A 20,849-nucleotide genomic window follows, 5' to 3' on the forward strand; every position below is an offset into this window, starting at 1 on the left:
ATTCGCCGGGCTGCAGGCCCAGGGAGCGCCGGCAATGGAAAGGTCGAAGCCTGATTGCCGGGCCATCTGCGGCGACGCTAGGTGTCGTCGGGCTGCAGCCCAAGGAGCGCCGGCAGTGTAAGAGGCGAATTGTCTTTCTGCCTAGCTGCCGGGCCATCATTGGTGACGCGAGAGGCCACTGAGTTGCTGCCACTGTGTTCGACGGAGAGGGGGCGAGATGCCACGTCCCGCTGCAGTAGCCGTCGTGTTGGACGGAGAGGAGGGCGAGGTTCCATGCCGCCCCGCTGCAGCCGTCGTAGACCAGTGAGTGGGGGCGAGGTTCCATGCCGCCCCGCTGCTGCCGTTATGTTCGACGGAGAGGGGGCGAGGTCCAATGCCGCCCCGATGCAGCAATAGTGTCAACGGAGAGGGGGCGAGGTCCCATGCCGTCCCGCTGCTGCCGTTTTTATTCGTCGGAGAGAGGGGGAGGTCGCATTCCGTCCCCAGTTGCAGCACCGACGTGTTGTTCCCGACGTGAAGGGCGAAATGTGTGCCGTCCTTGCTGCAGCAATTGTACCACCGCTACAGGATGCCATAACGGGCTGCTGGGATATGCTCTTCAGCCGGATGAGGCTTGCGGGACAAACCGGTCGCCGCCGGAGAGATCGCCAGCAGCAGAGTAGCAGCGTGCGGAACGAGTTGCTGGGAAATGCTCTCCTGCCGGATGAGGCTAGCGGGACATTACGGTCGCCGCCGGGGAGATATCCTGCAACGTCGTAGCAGCGTTGCGGTAGCCGGGTAGCGGGGTCGCAGCTTAGGAGCAGCATTTGCGCAAAAATGCCCCAGGACAAGGGTCTATGGCCGGAGGGTGTCACCACACCGATATTCCCTCAATGGAATATGCGCGTGTCGGTTCGACCCCCTCCGGATAAGTAAAAGGGGGAGATGTTGTGGGCAGCCGTGCCGACCCCTGGACTTGCCGTGGTAGTTGTGCTACCACTGGTCAATGTCCAGGGGACGACAGTGTGTCACGCACACTGTCGTACGCACACTAAGCGCGGGCCGCTTAGTGTGTGTTGTGCGCTCGGACAAGCAAGTGTTGCGAGCAGCCGGTCGAGCAGGGCTCCCGGCAGGGCACGGTACGGCTGGCGCGCGGCCGAGTATTTTAGTGTGTATTGTGCTTGTTATTATTTATGATGTGTACTGTTATATTAGTGTTTTAATAAAGTACGTGATGCAAGCCAAAGACACAACAACTATAATTTCTTTACTTGGATCGTAATGTGTCAAAAGTAGATCAGATTTTAAAATTCGTTTGAACATTTGAAAAGCATTTTGACACTCAGGAGTCCACTGAAATGCCCCTTCCTTTTTCAACAACTCATCCAAGGGATACCGCAGATTGCGCATTTGTGGTACAAATCGACCGTAAAAATTGATTGCACCTAAGAAGGATCGCACCTCAGATAGCTGTTTTGGAGCCGGCATCTTGAGTATAGCCTCAACCTTAGTAGGGTCTGGTCGCAAACCGTTACGATCCAAAATATGTCCTAAATACTTTATCTCCTTTTTCATAAACGTACATTTCTCTCGTCTAATCTTAAACCCATGCTCACGCAGTCTGGTAAACACTGCTCGCAGATTTTGTCTGTGTGTGGTTTCATCAACTCCACCTACTACGATATCATCCAGGTATGCGGCCACATCATTCAATCCCGACAACATAGTGTCCATGAGTTGCTGGAAGGCCCCTGGCGCAGATTTTATACCGGGTGGAAGGCGATTGTATACATATAAACCCCTATGGGTATTCACGGTAAGGAGCTCGCGGCAATTTTCCTCTACCTCTACTTGGAGAAAAGCGTCTGATAGGTCTATCTGACTAAAAATTTTCGACTGTCCTAATGCGGTAAAAATGTCTTCAGGGCGTGGAATCGGATACTGATGGGGTTGCAACGCGTCGTTCAGCCCCGTAGAATAGTCTCCACAGATGCGTATTGATCCGTTGGCCTTGCGCACTACCACAATAGGCGCGGCCCATGACGAATAATCTACGGGGGTGATAATTCCCTCTCGCTCCAGCCGATCCAATTCTCCATTAACAGCTGCCATCATAGCGTACGCCACCGGTCTCTTAGGACGAAAAACTGGTATCGCGCCTTCTTTTAGGACCAACTGGATTCTTCCTTTCTTGCAGCATCCTGGTTCATCTAAAAATAGATCTTCAAAATCTTTAAAATAGTTAGAACCCATGCTCACCGAAGACAGTTGGTTGCAAACAGTTGCCAGCGGTACGTTCCAGAGGTTGAAAATGTCCATCGCATCTCTTCCAAAAAGTGAGAGGTTCTCCGAGGCCACTCGTATTACACAATCTTCGCGTTGTTGGGCTAGTGTAATTTCAGCAGTAAACTCCCCAAGTAGATTCAGCTGCTCCCCCGATGCCGTTCTGGCCATTATCGTTGATGGTTTCAACACTGGTTCCCCCATCTGTTGCCACAATCTCGATGAAACGATGGTTATGTCTGCGCCGGTATCCACCATCATTCTCACCCTAGTTCGATTTATCAGCACATCGATGTTTCTTCCTCGCCCGCTTCCAACTTCCATAATCGTAACGCTTCTGATCGCACTTTTTCTTCTGCTCGCGTTCCAACGAAATGCCGAGCTACAGTAGCCTTCTTTGTGTCCCATAGTGTTGCAAATGGAGCATTTATAATTTTTAAGATTGCACTTTATTGCATGATGGTCGCCTCCACACAGCCAGCAGCTTCTAGCGCGGCCATACTGATAGTTAGGCTGTTGTGTGTGTTGCATATTCTCGTAACCATTTTGTCTTCTACCATTTTGTCGATCATTGCTCTTTGCTACTGCTAACACTTTTTCTATGGGTGTTTTTTCTATCATTGCGCTATCCATTTTCAAATTTAGTACACGTTGGCACTCTTCCGTTAAATCTTCAAGGCGTACCTCCGGCCGGTTTTCTATTTGTGAAAGAAGTCGAGTACGAATCTCTTCGTCGCTTTCGTTCCGTAACCCGCACACGAAGATGAGACACTTCAGTTGTTCTTCGCTTATTTTGCCTACCTCAAAGTCCACACACGCTCTGTTCACCCGGCAAGCAAAGGACAGATAATCCTCACTATATGCTTTAGTGGTATTCAAACACTTATAACGTCTTCTCAAAACGGACTCTTTGCTGCCAAAAAGAGCTGTGAGCTTCTTTACGGTTTCGTCGAACGTGTAATCGCGAGCATGTTTTGGCAAAATAAAACTGGCATATCTGTTGTACTCGCTACTGCCCAACTTCCGAATTAATAGCCGCACTTTTGCTGCATCATCGAGCTTCGAAGCGTCCTTAGCGAATAAATCTTCGTATCGAGAGAACCAATTCGCGAAGGTAACCCTTTCCTCTTCGTCGAAGCGAAACTCTTTTATATGACCACTAAGCGAATCTAGAATTTGCTCGTGGTTTGGGGCTGGCGATGATACAAGCGGTGGTTGTGAAACATTACCTTCACGATGAATTAAAAGTAATTTGTTCACTTGCGTTTGGAGTTGCAGCACGATTTGCATTACATCCGACGTTCCCGGCGTAGGTTGATGACCCGACGTTCCTGCAATTTGCGATGGCGGTACACCATTCTCGGCTGTTGGCATCTGAAATGGCGGCATCGCTGGCACTGGAGCAGGATTTGCCGGTCCTGGAGGCAAAGCGTTTTGAAACCATTGCTGCGATTGCCTACGCTGCTCATCCGCCTCCTGGTCGCCTTGACTGTTCATTCTTTCCTTTTTTCGTCTTGGTGGTATTTTTAAAAACACTTAACGCGAACGCACGTACACGAATAAATAAATAAATAAATACGACGCGCACTACGTAACTTCGGGTTCCGAACGTTGCTTTTGACGGACACAAAACAACACGATCACTTTAAAACTCGTCGCCAGTTGTTATGTCTACGTTCTCAACTTAACTTGACGGTAAACAAAACATAAACAGTCTCAGATTATAAAACTTATATCTATTACAATGAAACTTATATTCTACAAATCCTTAGACGGAGACCCGCTCACGTCTATCTCTCGGCTCGGCTCGTGGGGGAGTGACTTCTTCGTGCTTGCTTCGTCTCCAGGTGACAGTCCCTGTCACCTGAGAGAAGGAGGCCCATGCAGCATCTGCACCTGTAAGGCCGTCTACACGAGGGCACTCCCCAACATAGTCCTTCAATCCTGGCTCTGTAAATTCTCTACATGGTGTGCTTCTAACGGTTTAGTCCTGTGTCCTGAAAAATGTTCTGTCTTGTCTTTCTTCCAATCCTCTACAAGTATAACTCATGCTTATAATGTCTGCGATGCCCCTATTCCCCGTGCGTCCTTGTCTAAGGATCTTGGCGTCTTCTTTGACCCGAGTCTTTCTTTCAAGGAGCACACGGACTATGTCATCAACAAGGCCAACAAAAGTCTTGGTTATATTTGTCGCATGTCCACTGAAATTCGTGATTCTTTTTGTCTTAAGTCCCTTTGTTGTTGTTGGGTCCGTTCCGTACTAGAATATGCCTGTGTCATCTAGTCTCCTGTCCAACTATCTCTGCTCCAAAGGATTGAGAGGATCCAGAGACGTTTTACAAGGATCGTATTTCGTAGGTCGCTGGGTCATCACTCTATTCCGCTTCCTTCGTATGACGATAGATGCACTCTATTAGGCCTTGCCAAGTTGGAGCACCGCCTCTCGGTCGCTCAGGATTCTTTCGTTGCTGGCATATTGCTCAATACGATTGATCAATACTCTTTCACTTCTGTCGCGCTTATATTTGTATGCACCTTGTCGCACCTTACGTTATCGTTTTCGTCTCCAGATACCTATATGTCGTACACGTTTTGCTCGCAATGAGCCTTTTGTAAGAGCTATGTCGTCTTTTAATAGTACTTCTGATCTGTTCGATTTCAACATATCCTATCCTGTCTACCGATCCCGTCTTCGCTCCTTTTCCGTACCATAAACTCCTTCCAACCCCTTCGTGAATAATTGTATACTATAGTCAGTAAGCACTATTTGCTGTAACCCAACGTGGCCGAGCAGTTAATAAAATAAAAATAAATAAATAAATAAATAAATAAATAAACTACTGATACCTTAGCCATTGGTTCGTGCTAGAAAAAAAACTCATAAACAAAGGAAAATTATTAGGTCGTCGGGATGCTGTGTTACGTTACAGGAAAATCGTGGTTCAAGAATCCAGGAGCCGTAGATGAAAAAAAAAAACTAAATAAGCTTTTGTAGTAAAAATAATAAAAAAGTATATTTTTCATGTAACAAAAACAATCACGGAAATTCGATAAGATTCTGATATATAAAGAAAAGATGACATTTCAGCAGATTACTTCTTCCCATGCGAAGGTGAGCTAAATCGAACAAAAGGCAAAATCCGCAACATAATCATAATCATTCAAAGCGGCTGCCCAGTAGTGATGGGTAATCCGGAGCGGAGTCATGGATCAACTCCGACTCCGGTGCGCAAAATATGACTCCGGCTCCGGATCATAACTGGATTCGACTCCGGATCAGTCCGGATCACTCCGGATTACTCCGGTCACCGGGAAAAAATTGTATTTACCCATCACTACTGCCCAGTACACCAAAGTCCCCAAACTCGTCTTCCGCATCATCCTCCAGCGAGTAGCTGTGAATGATGCGCAAGCTACGCACCAGCATCACTTCCGCGGCCGTATACTGATGCTTCGGATAACACCTTCCCACCTCGTTCATGTGCTCTATCAGCTTCGGCAGATGCTTCCTCATCTGCATCGAATTACTCAGCGCCCGGAGAAACTTTTCTTCCATTTGGTTCATATTGCGCACACTGACGTACGAAAATGATTCACACACTGCGCAGCGACACTTGAAGTAGTAGCATTGTTCCAGGCAAAGTAAACGGAGCGAGCTGTCGAACTCCATTGTACCGAAGCTGAAAGGAGATTGTGAAGAGATTTTTGTGAGCAATCTTTATTCAACCCCTGTTTCATTTCCCATCGATCAGACTTACCCATAGACGTCGAACAGCTGCTCTCCGGCAGCGATCGGTCGGCTGACTACAAAGGCACACCGGCCATCGAGCAGATGGATCGGGGCCACGTTCGGTATGCAGCTATGGCGTTCGCTCTTCGAATTTATCCTCGTCGTCGCTATCGTACCCAAAATTATTATCCTCATACTCGTCTTCCTGGTCGATCTCACAACACTTCATATGTGACACCTGCTTCTTGTTGATCAGGGACGTTTGCACGTGGCGTAGCAACAGATCGAACAGGAGCTTGCTTCTTGCCGGGTTTGACTCACACAACGTTCCGAGCTCAGTACGCTCCAGCAGCAGTCGGTGCACGATTGAAGCGAAAAATATGAGCATCGCCAGATCTTTGCAACTCCGCCGTTTCTGGTTCGTGGCGAGCACGTGTACCGTGTCGTACATATCGCTGTCTGTTATCTCGTTCCAGTCCACCGTGAATGCATTCACCTTCGCTTCGTCCAGCGTGTTCAGGTGATCGATCCAACCCTCCAGATCCTGCTCGAAGGATGCAATGGCTGTAGCAACCGTACGCAATCCCATTATTCCCCCCAGCAAGGAGCCAATCATGCGCCAACAGTCACGCAGCACGCCACACTCGTACCGATGATACTGCTTGTGCGCTTGGTCCATACATTCCTTCGAGCAGTACATTGTCACGGTGCATCCCTCGCAAGGAATGAGCGTAAACCTGTCCTCATTGTGACAGAAATCACAACGCTTGTACCGTTCCTGATCATTCAGCATGCTAGCGTACGGCTTCTCAATCAGCAGCACGTCCCCTGCCTTCAGATGCTGCGTCGTCACCAAATGACGACCGACTTCACTGTTCTGGCGCAGCTCCACACATTTCACCAGCTGAGGGACGTTTGCGTGTGCCTCGTAGCTCAACTTCAGTTCCGGATGGACCATGTAACGTGGCCGATGCTTGCCAAACTCGATTGGTTTTCGGTCGGAAAGTTCTGCATACATTTCCTCGATGCGTCGCTTCACGTGCTGCTCGCGCTTGTTCAGCTTGTCCGCCAATCGCGCCGGGTAGTTCGAGGCTCGCGCTAGGCGTATGGTTTCCAAACACTCCTCGTACATGTCTAACCTTAGACAGACCGCCGACCGGTTGCCGTACGCAAGTGCTCTGGTTTCCGAACCTGGCTCCGAGCACGCGATGCTCTCGTAGTGCTGGAGCGACTTCAAGCACTCACCTTCCGTGGCGAACAGTTCATTGCCACGGTTACGGGCCGCAACCGCGTTGGCGTTGTCCTTTGTGTCGGGTTGCAGCTTAAGCCGGTCGTGAAACGGGAACGTGCGCAGAAACTCATCGATTTCGCGCTTAATAATTTCTGGTATCTTATCCTTGTCCGGCTGGTTCTGGGTAAGCTCGATGATGCGCTGCTTGAGCGATTCCTCCCATAGTTGATCGAACAGGTTCCCCACATCCCACGCGTCATCCTGGAGCCGCTCGGACATGCTCAATGCTGTGTTCAGTTTGTCTTCGTGTTAAAGTCCTAAATTAAAATTAAAATTAAAACATGAACAACAAAGCTTTACACCATGATAGATGAACAAACTTACGTGAAACAAAATGGAGATGTGTGTTTCAGGTGAAAGAAAACAGCTAACCAAACTTGCCTTTGTTTTCTATCGGCGTTAGTTCCGTTATGATGAAAACGAACATGCACGAACAGGTTTGCCGCGCTTGTTGCAGGCAGAAGAAGTGACGTTTCTCGGGCGATTGGTTTACCCAAGTAACAAAAACGACAAAAAGTCTGCGCCGCTAAAACGAAAAAAAAACTAGTTGCAGTATAACGCATTGTAATGCTCCTTTTTCGGTCGACCAATGTCGGACCACAAGTCGGACCACCCGAGCGAAATCCCGACGAAGTTGCTGCCCAAGCGCCACAGATTAAGCTTAAACGACTGGAAAATCAAATATCCAGAGCAAAAAAACGAAAGCTCCATAGCTATATTGGTTTGATTAATAGATGGCGTTACTACAACTCATCATTATACAGTGGAGCGCCGTTTATCCGGGCTTCTCAGGACCTGACCTCGCCCGGATAAGCGAATAACACGAATAATGACTAAAATGATTATTTTATCACCAATTCCTGTTTGGGTTTTGAAAATTTTTCTTCTTTCTGATAACAATAACCCAGTTTTCATTCATTTCATGTTTTTCCAATAAGAATATTTGAAATTTGCCATGAATTACAGGTGTTCCCCGAGATACGACTGTATTTGGGACCGAAAAAATGTCCCAAAGCAAGGCGTAAGTCGAAAAAGTCGTATGTCGAATATCTATGAATATTAAGTTTATAACCGAAGTTGAAGAGTTGGAATCTCGATATCGTGTATTTTATTTAAAATAATGTTCGATAATGTAATAATTATATTTTAAAAGCCGTATAAAACATAGATATTTAATAAAGGGTAGGTGTGGAATCTTTGGAAATGTGTGTATAACGGTTATCAGCCCAGAAATTCAAAAAAATACATCAATTTCTTGTCAATGACAACTATTAACTGTCAAAATCAAAATCGTCGTATCTGCGAATCGTCGTAACTCGAGGGGGTCGTTACTCGGGGGACGCCTGTATAGTGTTTTTTGTTATGAAAATGTGCTCGTTTAACCGCTTTTTCAAATATGCTCCTCGTAACGCAATGTCATCATTGTATTGAACTGTCATTTCTCGAAAGCACGGATGAACGGAAAGCCGGATAAAAAGTACCCGGATAAACGGCGCTCCACTGTATTGTCTTTCTTTTCTTGCAATGTGTTTCGACATGTTTCATCTAATTATAACCTATATAGCCTTCCAACTTTCCGAGCAAATATCTATATGAATGGTCGTGTGGTCAGATACGTGGGGATCAACCCCATGGACCATTCATTACTCAAATCACATTTGACTCAGTGCTGGTGGTTTATAATGGAGCTTAGTATTTAAACAAACGTATTTCCGTTCTAGTTCTAACGATGCATAACTTCAATGCGAAACCAAAGAACAGTACAAAGGGAATGAGAAAGCTTTCTAAGCGAGGAAGCTCCACTGGTTGGGCAACCAACAGATGGCGCAACCAGCTTTTTGCTATTTTTAGAATGCTTGAGTCGTTTGCCGTCTGCTAAACGAAGTCTGTCTATATTCCGTTTAGTTAGACAGATTGAGTCATTTAGAACCCGTTTAGTGGTCGTTTAGCGGATTTGTGGCACTTGGATTTTAGTAGCGTTCTGCAGCGCATACCGACAAGTTAACACAAATTACACTTAAGTATACCTGTTATTCTCATAAAAAATGAAGAAAATAAAACAAACTTATTATTTGCTTTATTTGCGTAACAAGCGTTACTTTTTGGTTGCCCAACTTTTTCGTTACGGTAGTTTTTTTAATTGTCTGGCAGCGGCCTAACTCATTGTAACGCTTCTTTTTATCGGTCGGTCCACCCGAAAACACAACAAAATCCAAACTAAATTGCTGTTAGTTTATCTCTACAGTCCAGTTCAAACCAACAATTGAATACAAATTTAACTTATGTTTTCCTATTATTGATATTACAACTGTGGAAAATTCCGTTTACAAAAACGAGCGTTACTAGTCGGTTGTCATAACGTTTTCATTACGGTCGTTTTTCACCTTGCAAATTGTTAATTATAAGGTCGAAACCATTGAAATTAAATGTAACGCTTCGTTTTTCGGAACGAAAATCAAACGAAATTGCTGTTTGTTTTATTAGGGATAAAACTGTTATCAACGCTGTACAGTCTGACAATTTGACAAACAACCAACAAATACGCTAACCGTGCGATTTCGTTTTAAGATTTGCTTGTTTAGTTTGGTAATGAAAAGGAAAAAACGGTAAACGGTAAAAAACGGAAAAAATCAAATCAACTATATTATTGCTGTAGTAGGAGCAGCATAAAAGTTCGATTATATTCTAATAGTAAAACAGAACATAATAATGGCATTCTTCTTCAGTAGATTAGTACTCCTCTTTGAAGGTGAACGAAATCTACACACACAAAAACTCCTCGATTTGCTCCACTATATCTGACTCGCTAGTAGAATTCGACTCAAAGTAGCTACCAAACCCGTGTCGTCGACCTCCCGAATCGGGTTACGTATATCATCATCCTTGCAGTAGCCGTGCCTCATACGCAAGGCGTGCGGCAGCAGCAGTTCGGTAGCCATTAAATAATGCTTAGGATAGTGCCGCCCCGCATGGTTCAAGTACTGCACCAGGAACGGTATTTTATGCTCCACCTTATCCAGCACGCGCAGCAGCAGGGTATAGTTGGGATCCGCTCGGACGACACTGTCGAGAGTGACGTGCACATTTTGTTGGCATGCTGCGCAGTGACACTTGAAAAAGAAGGTGCGTTTCAGGCTATATTTTCTGAGCGACCAGTGGTAATTGATCGAAGAAACACTGGAAAGAAAATATAAACAGAGATTTGAGTGAGAAACACACCTTACCGTAAAAAGGCGCAGCGCACACACTTACTCGTAAAGATCGAACAGCTGCTCTCCGGCAGCGATTGGTCGACCGGCTATGTAAGCACACCGGCCATCGAGCAAATTGATCGGGGCCACGTTCGGTACGCAGCTGTGGTTGAGCATGCTGGACAGCGGGTAAACGGCAATCGCATGCGTTTGCTCTGAGTGGTTAATTTCTTTCGCTTCGTCAACGCTATCGCCAAAGCCGAAATAATTGTCCTCCTCCTCCTCATCGTCCTCCTCACGTTCCATGTGCAGCACCCGCTTCTTGTTGATCAGGGAAGTTTGCACGTGGCGTAGCAGCAGATCGAACAGAAGTTTGCTTCTTGCGGGCTTTGACTCACACAACGGTCCAAAGTCTGTGCGTTCCAGCAGCAGTCGGTGCACGATGGAGGCGAAAAATATTAGCTCCCCCAGATCTTTCCGACCACGCCGCTTCTGGTTCGTGGCGAGCACGTGTATCGTGTCGTAGATATCGTTGACCGTTGCATTGTTCCAATCCATCCTGAATGCATTCACATTCATTTCGTCCAGCGTGTTCAGATGATCATTCCATCCCTCGAGATCCTGGTCGAAGGATGCAAAAGCCGTGGCAACCGTACGCAATCCCACCATGCCCTTCAACAAAAGGCCAACAATGCGCCAACAGTCACGCAGCACGCCACACTCGTACCGATGATACTGCTTGTGCGCTTTGTCACGACATTCTTCCGAACAGTACATCGTCACGGTGCATCCCTCGCAGGGAAGGAGCGTAAACGTGTCCTCATTCTGACAGAAAGCGCAACGCTTGTACCGTTCTGTGTCGCAGAGTAAGTTTGCGTACGGCTTCTCAATCAAAAACACGTCTCCTGCCTTCAGATTCTGCGTCGTCACCAAATGACGACCAAATTCCTTATTCTGACGCAGTTCCACACATTTTACTAGCTGGGGAACGTTTGCGTGTGCCTCATAGCTCAATTGCAGTGCCGGATGGCCCGAGTCACGTGGCCGGTACTTTCCAGGCGTATGTTTAACCTTGTCCGGAAATACACCAGCATCTTTAACGATGCATCGCTTCACGTGCTGCTCGCGCTTCTTCAACTTGTACGCCAATCGCACCGGATACTTCGAGGCCCTTGCTAAGCGTATGTTTTCCAAGCACTCTTCGTACAGGCCAAACTTCAGACAGACCGCCGAACGGTTACCGTACGCGAGCGCTCTTGCTTCGGAACCTGGCTCCGAGTACGCGATACTTTCGTTGTAGTGCTGGAGCGACTCCAAGTACTCACCGATCAAAGGGGTGAACAGTTCATTGCCACGGTTACGGGCCGCCATCGCTTTTGCGTTGTCCTTTGTGTCGGGTTGCAGCTTAAACCGATCCCGAAACGGGAACGTGCGCAGAAACTCATCGATTTCGCGCTTAATGATCTCGGCTATCTTTTCTTTATCCTGCTGGTCTTTGGTGGACTCGATGATGCGCTGCTTGAGTGATTCTCGCCACAGTTCACCAAATAGCTTCGTTACATTGCATTTGTCGTCACTGAGCTTCTCCGACATATTTGGGTATGAGTTTTTCAGGCGGTTAACCAAGTCTGAAATGGACATTAAAACATGGACAACACATAGCTGGACTAGGTTATATGATACAACTCACGAGAAACAATTGGGAGCAGAGCGTGGCAGGGACGTTCGCCGGCAAACAATTGCGCACCTAAATTGCTTTGTTTTCGATAGACTGTGATGTCAGTTATGATGAAACTGTACAGGAAAGAACAAGTTTGCCGCGCTTGCTGCGCAGCAGGACCCAACTGACATTGATCTGATGTTGATAGTACCCAAATAACAAAAATGCCAACAAGGATCCCAACCCCACGGGACATTTGCTCGAAAATGTTTTGCCATATCTGCTCGACTAGTACTCGATACGCCTGAGATTGTGGATTTGTGTGTGATCAACTGACCCGGCGCTCTAGCACCAATCGAACACGACATCGAACATGAAAAATGTATGGGATTTGATATGTTTGTCTTGTTTGTTTATTTGTGTCTGACAGTGCACCTCCATATGATTATATGGGTTTGTTCGTGTCGGATGTCGTGTTCGATTGCTGCTAGAGCGCCGCCTGAAACCGCCAAGATTCTATTTATCCATAAATTGTACGTTCTTCTCTCCATTCACAATGACGTTCAGGTCATTTTCCATTTATAGCTTTGGTTATCGATAAAGAATGCAAGATAATTTTGTAGGACGTTATTTTGTGAAAAATTTCCGTTTTTTAAGTATTAAACTGGCCAGTCTCGTGCTACAGTCTTCAACTTGTACGACTTAACAATATGCCTGTCATGCATTCAAGCCCCAAATGGACCGTGCCGCCATACGTAGGACTGTATATCCTGCTATGGGAGGAAATAAATTAGTCACTGAAAGCCAACCCCACAAGTGGGTACAAGGCAGGCCTTGACCGACAATGGTTGTTGAGCCAAAAAAAAGAAGAAGAAACTGAAAATTACCTATTCTATCGATAAGAAACGTTATTTTACGGCAAAAACAAAAGAAAGAAACCAAAAATTTGCATCGTAGTTGACTTTAAAGGGCTTTTACTAAATTCCCTTAAATTGGTGTAGTTTAAGGGAAGTTTAATGCGTCAATGTAAGGGAAATAATTAAAATTCTTAATAATTCATGCTTATAAATGGCATTTGACATATTCGAGCACAAAAATCGGGGTTTCCCTTAAGCCCATTAAAATATCATCAAACTACCAGTTTAAGGGACTTATACAGCAAGCCCTTTAAAATCGACTGTGACGTGGCTATGTCGTTGCTTTCTTCTCTATTCTTTTGAAAATAACGAATCCAATTCTTATTACTGGACGTATAGTCATTTTATACAAAAAAACACCGAATTTTCACGAAATAACACAGCATGAAATGTGCTTTCTTTATACGCCAAATATTAAACCAAATGAATTTAAAAGGGATTAGACACCATCATCATCCAATAGAACCAAAGATCGGACCTTGAAGGTCGCACACGCACAAACGAAATTTTAGCGCTTTCAACGAGGTTTATCACGCAAAAATCTATAATTTTTACTATTTCGAGCACCATTCGTGCAGATCATGGTTAAAAATTTAGAACAAATTTCACTTGGATTGGAAAGGATCCACCTGTAGTCTATCGAGGCACCTTGCAATAGATTAAAACATTAACGTGAAGAGTGACAGAACAATTTTATCATCATATTCTCCCTACGAGAGGTATAATTGTGCCAAAATCTAAGATGGACACATCTGTCAATGCCGATCGAGAAATAACAGTATTTTTCTCCGTTTAATAAGGCCTGTTGGGTGATTCGAGCACCAATTGAACATAACGAGAACAAAAATTTAGTACAAATACACTTGGGCTGATTTGGATTTTTTGTTATTTGGGTAAACTCCAGAACGATGCCAATATTGCCCGCTGCAGCAGGCGCGGTGAACCTGTTCTTCCCTGTTGGTTTTCGCCGTAATGAACAATACAGCCGTTAGAAAACAAAGCAATCGTGGTGCGCAGTTCTTTTTTTTCTACGTATTTTCTTGAAACGTTGGATTCCTCTTTGTTCCTCGTGAGTTTTATCATCTGAACCCTGGATGCAAATTGCCTTTGGTTACTGATTTAATTTAAATTTTGGAATTTTTGAACACATTAACCAGCCAAACACGGTCGTGAGTATGTACGGACCGCTCAGAGACAAGAATTACGACGTGACCAAGCTGTTTGGTCAACTTTGGGAGGAAACGCTCCAGCAGCGCATCATCGAGTCCACCCAAAACCAGCCGGACGATGACAGGGTTGCCACGATCATTAAGTGTAAGATCGATGACTTTCTGCGCAGGTTCCCGTTTCACGAACGGCTTCAGCTGCAGCCCGACACAAAGGACAATGCGAAAGCGCTTGCTGCCCGCGACCTTGGCAATGAACTGTTCGCACTGCCGATGGAAGGAAACTACCTACAGGCACTGCGACACTACAATGAAAGCATTTCATACTCGGCGCAAGGTTCCGAAGCAAGAGCGCTTGCGTACGGTAACCGGTCCGCGGTCTGTCTTAAATTTGGCCTGTACCAGGAGTGTTTGGAAAATATACGCCTAGCAAGGGCCTCGAACTACCCGGCACGATTGGCGGACAAGCTGAACAAGCGTGAGCAGCACGTGAAGCGATGCATCCAACATGACCCTCCCGTCTTTCCGGACAGGGTTAAACATACGCCTGGAAAGTATCGGCCACGTGACTCGGGCCATCCGGCACCGAAGTTGAGCTACGAGGCACACGCAAACGTTCCCCAGCTGGTGAAATGTGTGGAGCTGCGCCAGGACAGTGAATTCGGTCGTCATTTGGTGACGACGCAGCATCTGAAGGCAGGGGACGTGCTGCTGATTGAGAAGCCGTACGCAAACTTACTCATCGACGTGGAACGACATGTACGTTGCGCGTTTTGTCAGAATGAGGACAGATTTACGCTCATTCCCTGCGAGGGATGCACCGTGACGATGTACTGTTCGGAAGAATGTCGAGACAAAGCGCACAAGCAGTATCATCGATACGAGTGTGGCGTGCTGCGTGACTGTTGGCGCATGATTGGCCCTTTGCTGGGAGGAATGGCGGGTTTGCGTACGGTTGCCACGGCTTTTGCATCCTTCGACCAGGATCTCGGGGGATGGAATGATCATCTGAACACGCTGAACGAAATGAATGTGAGTGCATTCAGGATGGATTGGAACAACGCAACGGTCAGCGATATCTACGACGCGGTACACGTGCTCGCCACGAACCAGAAGCGGCGTTGTCGGAAAGATCTGGCGGAGCTAATATTTTTCGCCTCCATCGTGCACCGACTGCTGCTGGAACGTACAGACTTTGGACCGTTGTGTGAGTCAAACCCGATAAGAAGCAAACTTCTGTTCGATCTACTGCTACGCCACGTGCAGATTTCCCTGATCAACAAGAAGCGGGTGCATCACATGGAAGCGGTGGAGGTAAAAGATGGGGAGGATGAAGATACTAACGAGAAGGTTAAGGATGAGTTAAACGATTATTTCAACTACGATAGTGAGGAAGGCAAACCGACACATTTTGAAGAGCGACCGCATGCGATTGCCGTTTACCCGCTGTCCAGCATGCTGAACCACAGCTGCGTACCGAACGTGGTCCCGATCAATTTGCTGGACGGACGGTGCGCTATTGTGGCCGTCCGGCCGATCGCTGCCGGAGAGCAGCTGTTCGACAACTACGGGTAAGTGGGGCCGGAAATGCAAGTTCAAACTTTCTTCCTTAACGGGGTTTTCACTTTTTTCAGGACTTGTACGATCCGTCACGGACGGTCAATCAGAGGGATATACCTGCAGGATTGCTACCTTTTCCATTGTAGTTGCGGGGCATGCCAATCACACGTGGAATGTGCGTATACCGATCCGGAGGAAGCCAATTTGCTTAGGAATCTGGAATTGCTGCCTAAGGTGGAAACGAAATTGTTGATGCTTCTATGGCACATGAACCAGGACGAACGGTACTACACGAAGCATCAGCTGACGGCAATGCAGCATAAGCTGGTGCATACCCTGCGCATGATGCACAGCTTTTCGCCGGACGATGAGCTGTTCCTTGTGGTTAGACAGGAAACGCTGCTCTTCTGAACGAGGTCGAGAATATTATTTTTCTTGGCAATTTCACTGTTAAATTGCATTATTTAGACTTAATAAGCTTCATTTATTCGCCCTCACTACTGTTCAATGAATGTGTCTCTCTTTGTGCAAGTAACAAAAAAAAAATGAAGCATACTGATTGTTTCTGCAAACTGCGGAAATTTCGAATTAATTTCAAATTTAAACTTTTTAATCGCGTGCTTCTTATTTTTTATGGATTAAATTTCCAAACGAAATGCTAAACGAATTAATTGAACGCAATTAATTTGTTTGTTTCATTTCTTTTTTCATTTAATGTCATTAATGACTCGAACAGCTTTCGTTACAAGCAAAAGGAACTTTTCTCTTATTTATTTAACATGATCTGTTTTTCGTGTGTTTCGGTCAGGTCTCGTAATGCTTAAAAACCATCTTCGTATCATGTTTGCTATTTCAACAAATAATTATTTATTTAATATTAACAAATGTTACCTAGCTTGCGTCGTACAAAACATGCTAATAAATCAAAGTCGTACCTTTCAAAAAAGCCCTTAATTTTAAAGTAAATTAAACAAACCATTACTATCGGCTCAACCAAAACGGCAACAAAATATCGTTTAACAAAAAATCGGTCATCTCGGGCGTGTTTGTACGGCAATGTTCGGCTGAAAACTGTTTCCAACCACAAGTGACTGTTCATGTTAAGTTAGAAGCACGAACAAGAAGAAGGTGTCGTACGTTTGGCTTAAAAAAACAGCGGTTTAAAATGCAATTAAACCTAACGACACCGAGCTCGCCGTGGTCGCGGTAAAGATGGCTGGAACGGTCCCAAACCGCCAGAAGTGTGAGTGTGGGTGTGTGTGTGTCTGTCCGATAGTACAATTTAAAATCTTCATAAAACGATTATCACAAACGGCGGAAAGATTTATCGTGAACTTGTCCTCCCGAGAGCGAAAGCCGTTCGTACGGACTCGCCCACTACGAAAACCACAATCATCCGACACAAGGCTGCTGCTGCTGCTGCTGTTCCGTCGTTCTAGCCACCGCTGGCTGTAACCGGCTTCCAACAAGCGTCCATTTTGCGAGCCGAAAAAGGAGAAAAACGCCACGCAAGTTCTGTGCCGCACGCCAGAAGGGACACACCAAACAGCTCGCCTACTGCGTCCAACGTCCATGGTAAGTGAAAGTAACAATTTATCGCCCGCCCAACCCGCGTGGCAGTTAAACTTTAACCACGTTCGCGAGAATCAACGTTCGTCGAGAGTAAAGGGGAGACAATTTCTTCACATTCGCTGGTCGCTGTGGAAACCCGAGAGCCTCAGGGAAGGTAAGGAAAACATTGCATATTAAACGTATTGGAAGCGGAATGAAAAACTGCAACCATAGACAGTTTCGTTTAATCATAGCGGTCGTTTGCGTGCTGAAGGGGAAGGTCAAACCCTCTCTCGATTTCCTCGCGACTGATGAACAGAGGGAACGCGCTTACACAGCGTGATTGGATCTCAGACACACCCGTCCGAAAAAAACCTTGCCGAACTTCATCAAAGTTGTGCAATTTAGTTTACACTATAAAGTAAAACGCAAACGGAGGAACGGGATTGGAGTTTGAAGTACCCCCAAAACAGCGAGCCAGAAGGGTAAAAGCAGCTCTCCGGGTGGGAGAAAAAACTATCTAAACGCCAAACTATTCCAATCATCTCCGCGTGGTGGGTTCTTCACGCAACGGTGGGTGCGCTGCTAAACGCGCAAGGTGTCGTGTCCGTGTCGCTCGTCGCACGTCGAACCGGAGTAACGGACACGGTGGATCCGTTCAGTATTGAATTAACCACACAGACAGTCATTTTTCAATTTCAACTGGAAAACCACAATTTATCTTGGGCGTGCATTGCACTTCTACTGCCGAAAAAAGCGAGCAGCTAGTGGTCGCAGGTGTAACGAATGCCGCATAAGCAAGAAGGATGAGCTAAGCTGTGGCGTGCGTTGGCAGTTTTCCGGCGTATTGAGCGGTCCTCCATATGGTGCATACGGTGTTAAACGGGAGTACACAAAATTTAGTACGGCACGAGGTAAAAATGGGTTGGAAAATGCACGTTAAGATACATCTAAAATGTGACTCAAAATGGTAGCGGACAGACCTATCCAGTCCAGTTTGCGCTCTTCTTGACACTTGTGTCAAGGCATTCTTTGATGTCTTGAAGTGCAAGAGGATACCAGGTGTTAACAGCATCTGCAACCTTTTCGACGGTTTCCACGGCACGCTTGCCTCCCCCTCGGAAGGGAAACTCCTTTGTGCAGTAGTTTTCTCGCATTTCTTCTGCCTGATAGCTTCTTAGCTAAAACTACCGCCATCTCCTTGGGCATCGTTTCCAAACCGGTACCCGGAATTCGATTAGGCGAGCTCCCGAAGTATTGAAAAGTTAGATTTCCTTTGCCCTTTTACTTGGGTGGGTCCACTCGACGGCAAAACCTTGCCCTGCCACGGTGTGGTGTTGTATCGGAACAAAAGGAAAATACACAAAACGGCCGGGGTAAGCTAAAGACTTTTTGGCTCTGACTGGCGCTCTGCAGTCGTCGGCAGTAGGGTTTCCCCAAAATTGAGTATCTAGCTTTTCCCACCTAATTTTCCAACCAATTTGCTGCTGCCCTGGCACACTATTCGCCAGAACCCCTAAAGCGTGCCGGGCCTTTCTTAGTCCCTTTCACCGCGGGGGGGGGCGCACCGCCGATTCAATTATCAAACCGCAATCGAAAATAAAGTATCTTAATTTACTGTTTCCAATCTTTTGTCGCTGTCCCGGCTGTCCGGCTTTGTCGTCCGAGGCCGAGGCTGTTGTTACGGTCCCCGCAAAAACATGACCAAACCCCTCGCCCTCGTGGGGTTGACTCGTTGGTCGTCGCTCGCACCGGAATAGCAATCGGAAATAGTTCCAAATGGACTTCTGGGAATGGGCGTTCGAATACAGGCGAAAGAATGCGAGGATGCAAGGACCAAACAGTACAGCAGGCCGTGAAGCTGTCATTCAGTTCAGGCGATTACCAATACGGGTGGAGCAGAGACTGTTCACACATTTCATTGGGTTTTTTTTTCTCTCTTCCTCATCTGCTCGTAATTGTTATTCCACAGTGCCATAGAGGGGCACTGAATACTGCCAGAAAATTGGATATTAGTTGCATATTAACTTTGGACTGCAAACAATAGGAAGTATATATAGCTTCAGACAGCGCTACTACCTTCAACTGAAATTTATCAGATTATAAAAGTTTAGCAAACAATATGTGGATTAGACTGTAAAATCAACCAAGCAAACCCGTAACATGGTCACTACAAGGCATTACAATATTAGTACATCTGCAATAAATCATAGTACATCTGCGATAAAACAGGTGGATCAATACTAAAATACGAGCTTTTTAGTAGTGATCGGAAAAATTAAGTTTTTTCCTCCAAAATTTTCTGGAAGCGATTCCGGATAGCAGGTCCGGAATCAGCTCCGGAATCGGAATCCAAATTGGTTACCGAATTGGGACCGGTTCCGGAATCGGAATTGGTTCCAGAATCGAAATCGACTTCGGAATTGGAGTCGGTTTCGGCATCTCCATTAAAATTTAGGCCTTTGGGTCCAATCATGCTACGTATTAATAGTTACAAAGAATCCAAATTTACTAGTAAATGATCCAATCTCATGGAGATTTCTAGACTGATTTCGCTGCTAAAACTTCTTATTTCAATTCAAGAACTGATTCTCATTCCGGAGCTAATTCCATTTCTGGAGTCAAATCCTGATTCCTATTCCGGAGCAAATTGCGATTCCCAGGTCGAATCCGATTGTGGAGTCGATTCTGATACCGTATCGAATCGAATCGATTCCAGCATCGGATTTGGCTCCGGAATTGAATCCGAACTTCAATTCAAAGGCCCGATTCCGAGCTCGCACCACTAATGTAAACAAATTTACATCGCAAGGGTTTCGCTTCAAAGAACGAAAACGAAAATAATGCCGGAGTTTCTTTTTGTCGTAGTTGGCTCGTTGGTTGGCATAGCTTTCGAAATTCCTTGATGTTGTGACGTTGTCTGAGTAATAGTACCATTAGCCAATATTATTAATGAATTATTATAATTCACTAATCATCACAAATTATATTTGTGATTTATCAAAAGGTGGCTACAGGATGTTGTGATAGATACTAAGGCACTCATCAACTGTTGTAAGTACCACGCAGTTGGATAGTGAGTACTTGCTAGTGAAGGGTAACGTTGGCAAAAATCCGGAGTCGTCTCCGATCCGACTCCAATAAATTCGGAATCAACTCCGGAAGGTAGGTCCGCGCTGCAATATCCGGAGTCGTTCGGATTCGTCCGAAAACGCCCGGAGTCGTCCGGTGTTGTCCGGAATTGCCAGGAGTCGCCCGGAGTCGGAGTCGTCCGGAGTCGCTCGGAGTCGCCCGAAGTCGTCCGGAGTCGTTCGGAGTTAGAGTTGTCCAGAGTCGTTTGGAATCGGCTGCAGACGGAGTCATCCGGAGTCATCCGGATTCGGCCGAGGTCGGCTTGTATAGGAAGTGCACGCGCAAAGTGAAAGACAAAAAAACACAACGAAAGGAAATGTCTGATCACAAGTACATTAAACCACACGGCCCCTGTTAACTCCGACAAACTCCGATTCCAAACGACTCTG

The 20,849-nt window shown here is 46.1% G+C and overlaps 4 protein-coding genes across 4 annotated transcripts; 1 reads left to right on the plus strand and 3 right to left on the minus strand.

The window, feature by feature from the left end:
- Positions 1-1,185: 1,185 nt before the first annotated feature.
- LOC120901177 (uncharacterized protein K02A2.6-like) lies at positions 1,186-2,433 on the minus strand. Its single transcript, XM_040308887.1, has one exon. The coding sequence runs from the start codon at positions 2,431-2,433 to the stop codon at positions 1,186-1,188; it is 1,248 nt and encodes a 415-aa protein (XP_040164821.1).
- A 3,392-nt stretch (positions 2,434-5,825) lies between these two features.
- LOC120904473 (SET and MYND domain-containing protein 4-like) lies at positions 5,826-7,763 on the minus strand. The gene is made up of 3 exons (XM_040314478.1): positions 7,608-7,763; positions 6,021-7,540; positions 5,826-5,942 (listed from the first exon to the last, which is right to left on the minus strand). Exon 2 carries the CDS (start codon positions 7,500-7,502, stop codon positions 6,123-6,125), a length of 1,380 nt encoding a protein of 459 aa, XP_040170412.1. The 5' UTR covers positions 7,503-7,540; positions 7,608-7,763; the 3' UTR covers positions 5,826-5,942; positions 6,021-6,122.
- Positions 7,764-9,359: 1,596 nt separating this feature from the next.
- On the minus strand, positions 9,360-12,307 carry LOC120903997 (SET and MYND domain-containing protein 4-like). The gene is made up of 3 exons (XM_040313690.1): positions 12,165-12,307; positions 10,536-12,102; positions 9,360-10,460 (listed from the first exon to the last, which is right to left on the minus strand). The coding sequence occupies exons 2-3, from the start codon at positions 12,065-12,067 to the stop codon at positions 10,076-10,078; spliced, it is 1,917 nt and encodes a 638-aa protein (XP_040169624.1). The 5' UTR covers positions 12,068-12,102; positions 12,165-12,307; the 3' UTR covers positions 9,360-10,075.
- A 1,663-nt stretch (positions 12,308-13,970) lies between these two features.
- Positions 13,971-16,704, plus strand: LOC120903959 (SET and MYND domain-containing protein 4-like). Its single transcript, XM_040313644.1, has 3 exons — positions 13,971-14,120; positions 14,209-15,788; positions 15,852-16,704. The coding sequence occupies exons 2-3, from the start codon at positions 14,227-14,229 to the stop codon at positions 16,186-16,188; spliced, it is 1,899 nt and encodes a 632-aa protein (XP_040169578.1). The 5' UTR covers positions 13,971-14,120; positions 14,209-14,226; the 3' UTR covers positions 16,189-16,704.
- The last annotated feature ends 4,145 nt before the right edge of the window (positions 16,705-20,849 follow it).

The sequence above is a fragment of the Anopheles arabiensis genome, chromosome 3 (genome assembly GCF_016920715.1).
Source record: "Anopheles arabiensis isolate DONGOLA chromosome 3, AaraD3, whole genome shotgun sequence".
Lineage (NCBI taxonomy): Eukaryota > Metazoa > Arthropoda > Insecta > Diptera > Culicidae > Anopheles > Anopheles arabiensis.

Excerpts from the sequence above, each read along its gene's own strand:
- LOC120904473 (XM_040314478.1), bottom strand. The coding sequence starts at position 7,502 with ATGTCCGAGCGGCTCCAGGATGACGCGTGGGATGTGGGGAACCTGTTC.
- LOC120903959 (XM_040313644.1), top strand. The coding sequence starts at position 14,227 with ATGTACGGACCGCTCAGAGACAAGAATTACGACGTGACCAAGCTGTTT. Across the intron at positions 15,789-15,851 it reads CAGCTGTTCGACAACTACGG|GACTTGTACGATCCGTCACG; the intron begins GTAAGTGGGGCC and ends CACTTTTTTCAG.
- LOC120901177 (XM_040308887.1), bottom strand. The coding sequence starts at position 2,433 with ATGGCCAGAACGGCATCGGGGGAGCAGCTGAATCTACTTGGGGAGTTT.
- LOC120903997 (XM_040313690.1), bottom strand. The coding sequence starts at position 12,067 with ATGTCGGAGAAGCTCAGTGACGACAAATGCAATGTAACGAAGCTATTT. Across the intron at positions 10,461-10,535 it reads CAGCTGTTCGATCTTTACGA|TGTTTCTTCGATCAATTACC; the intron begins GTAAGTGTGTGC and ends TTTTCTTTCCAG.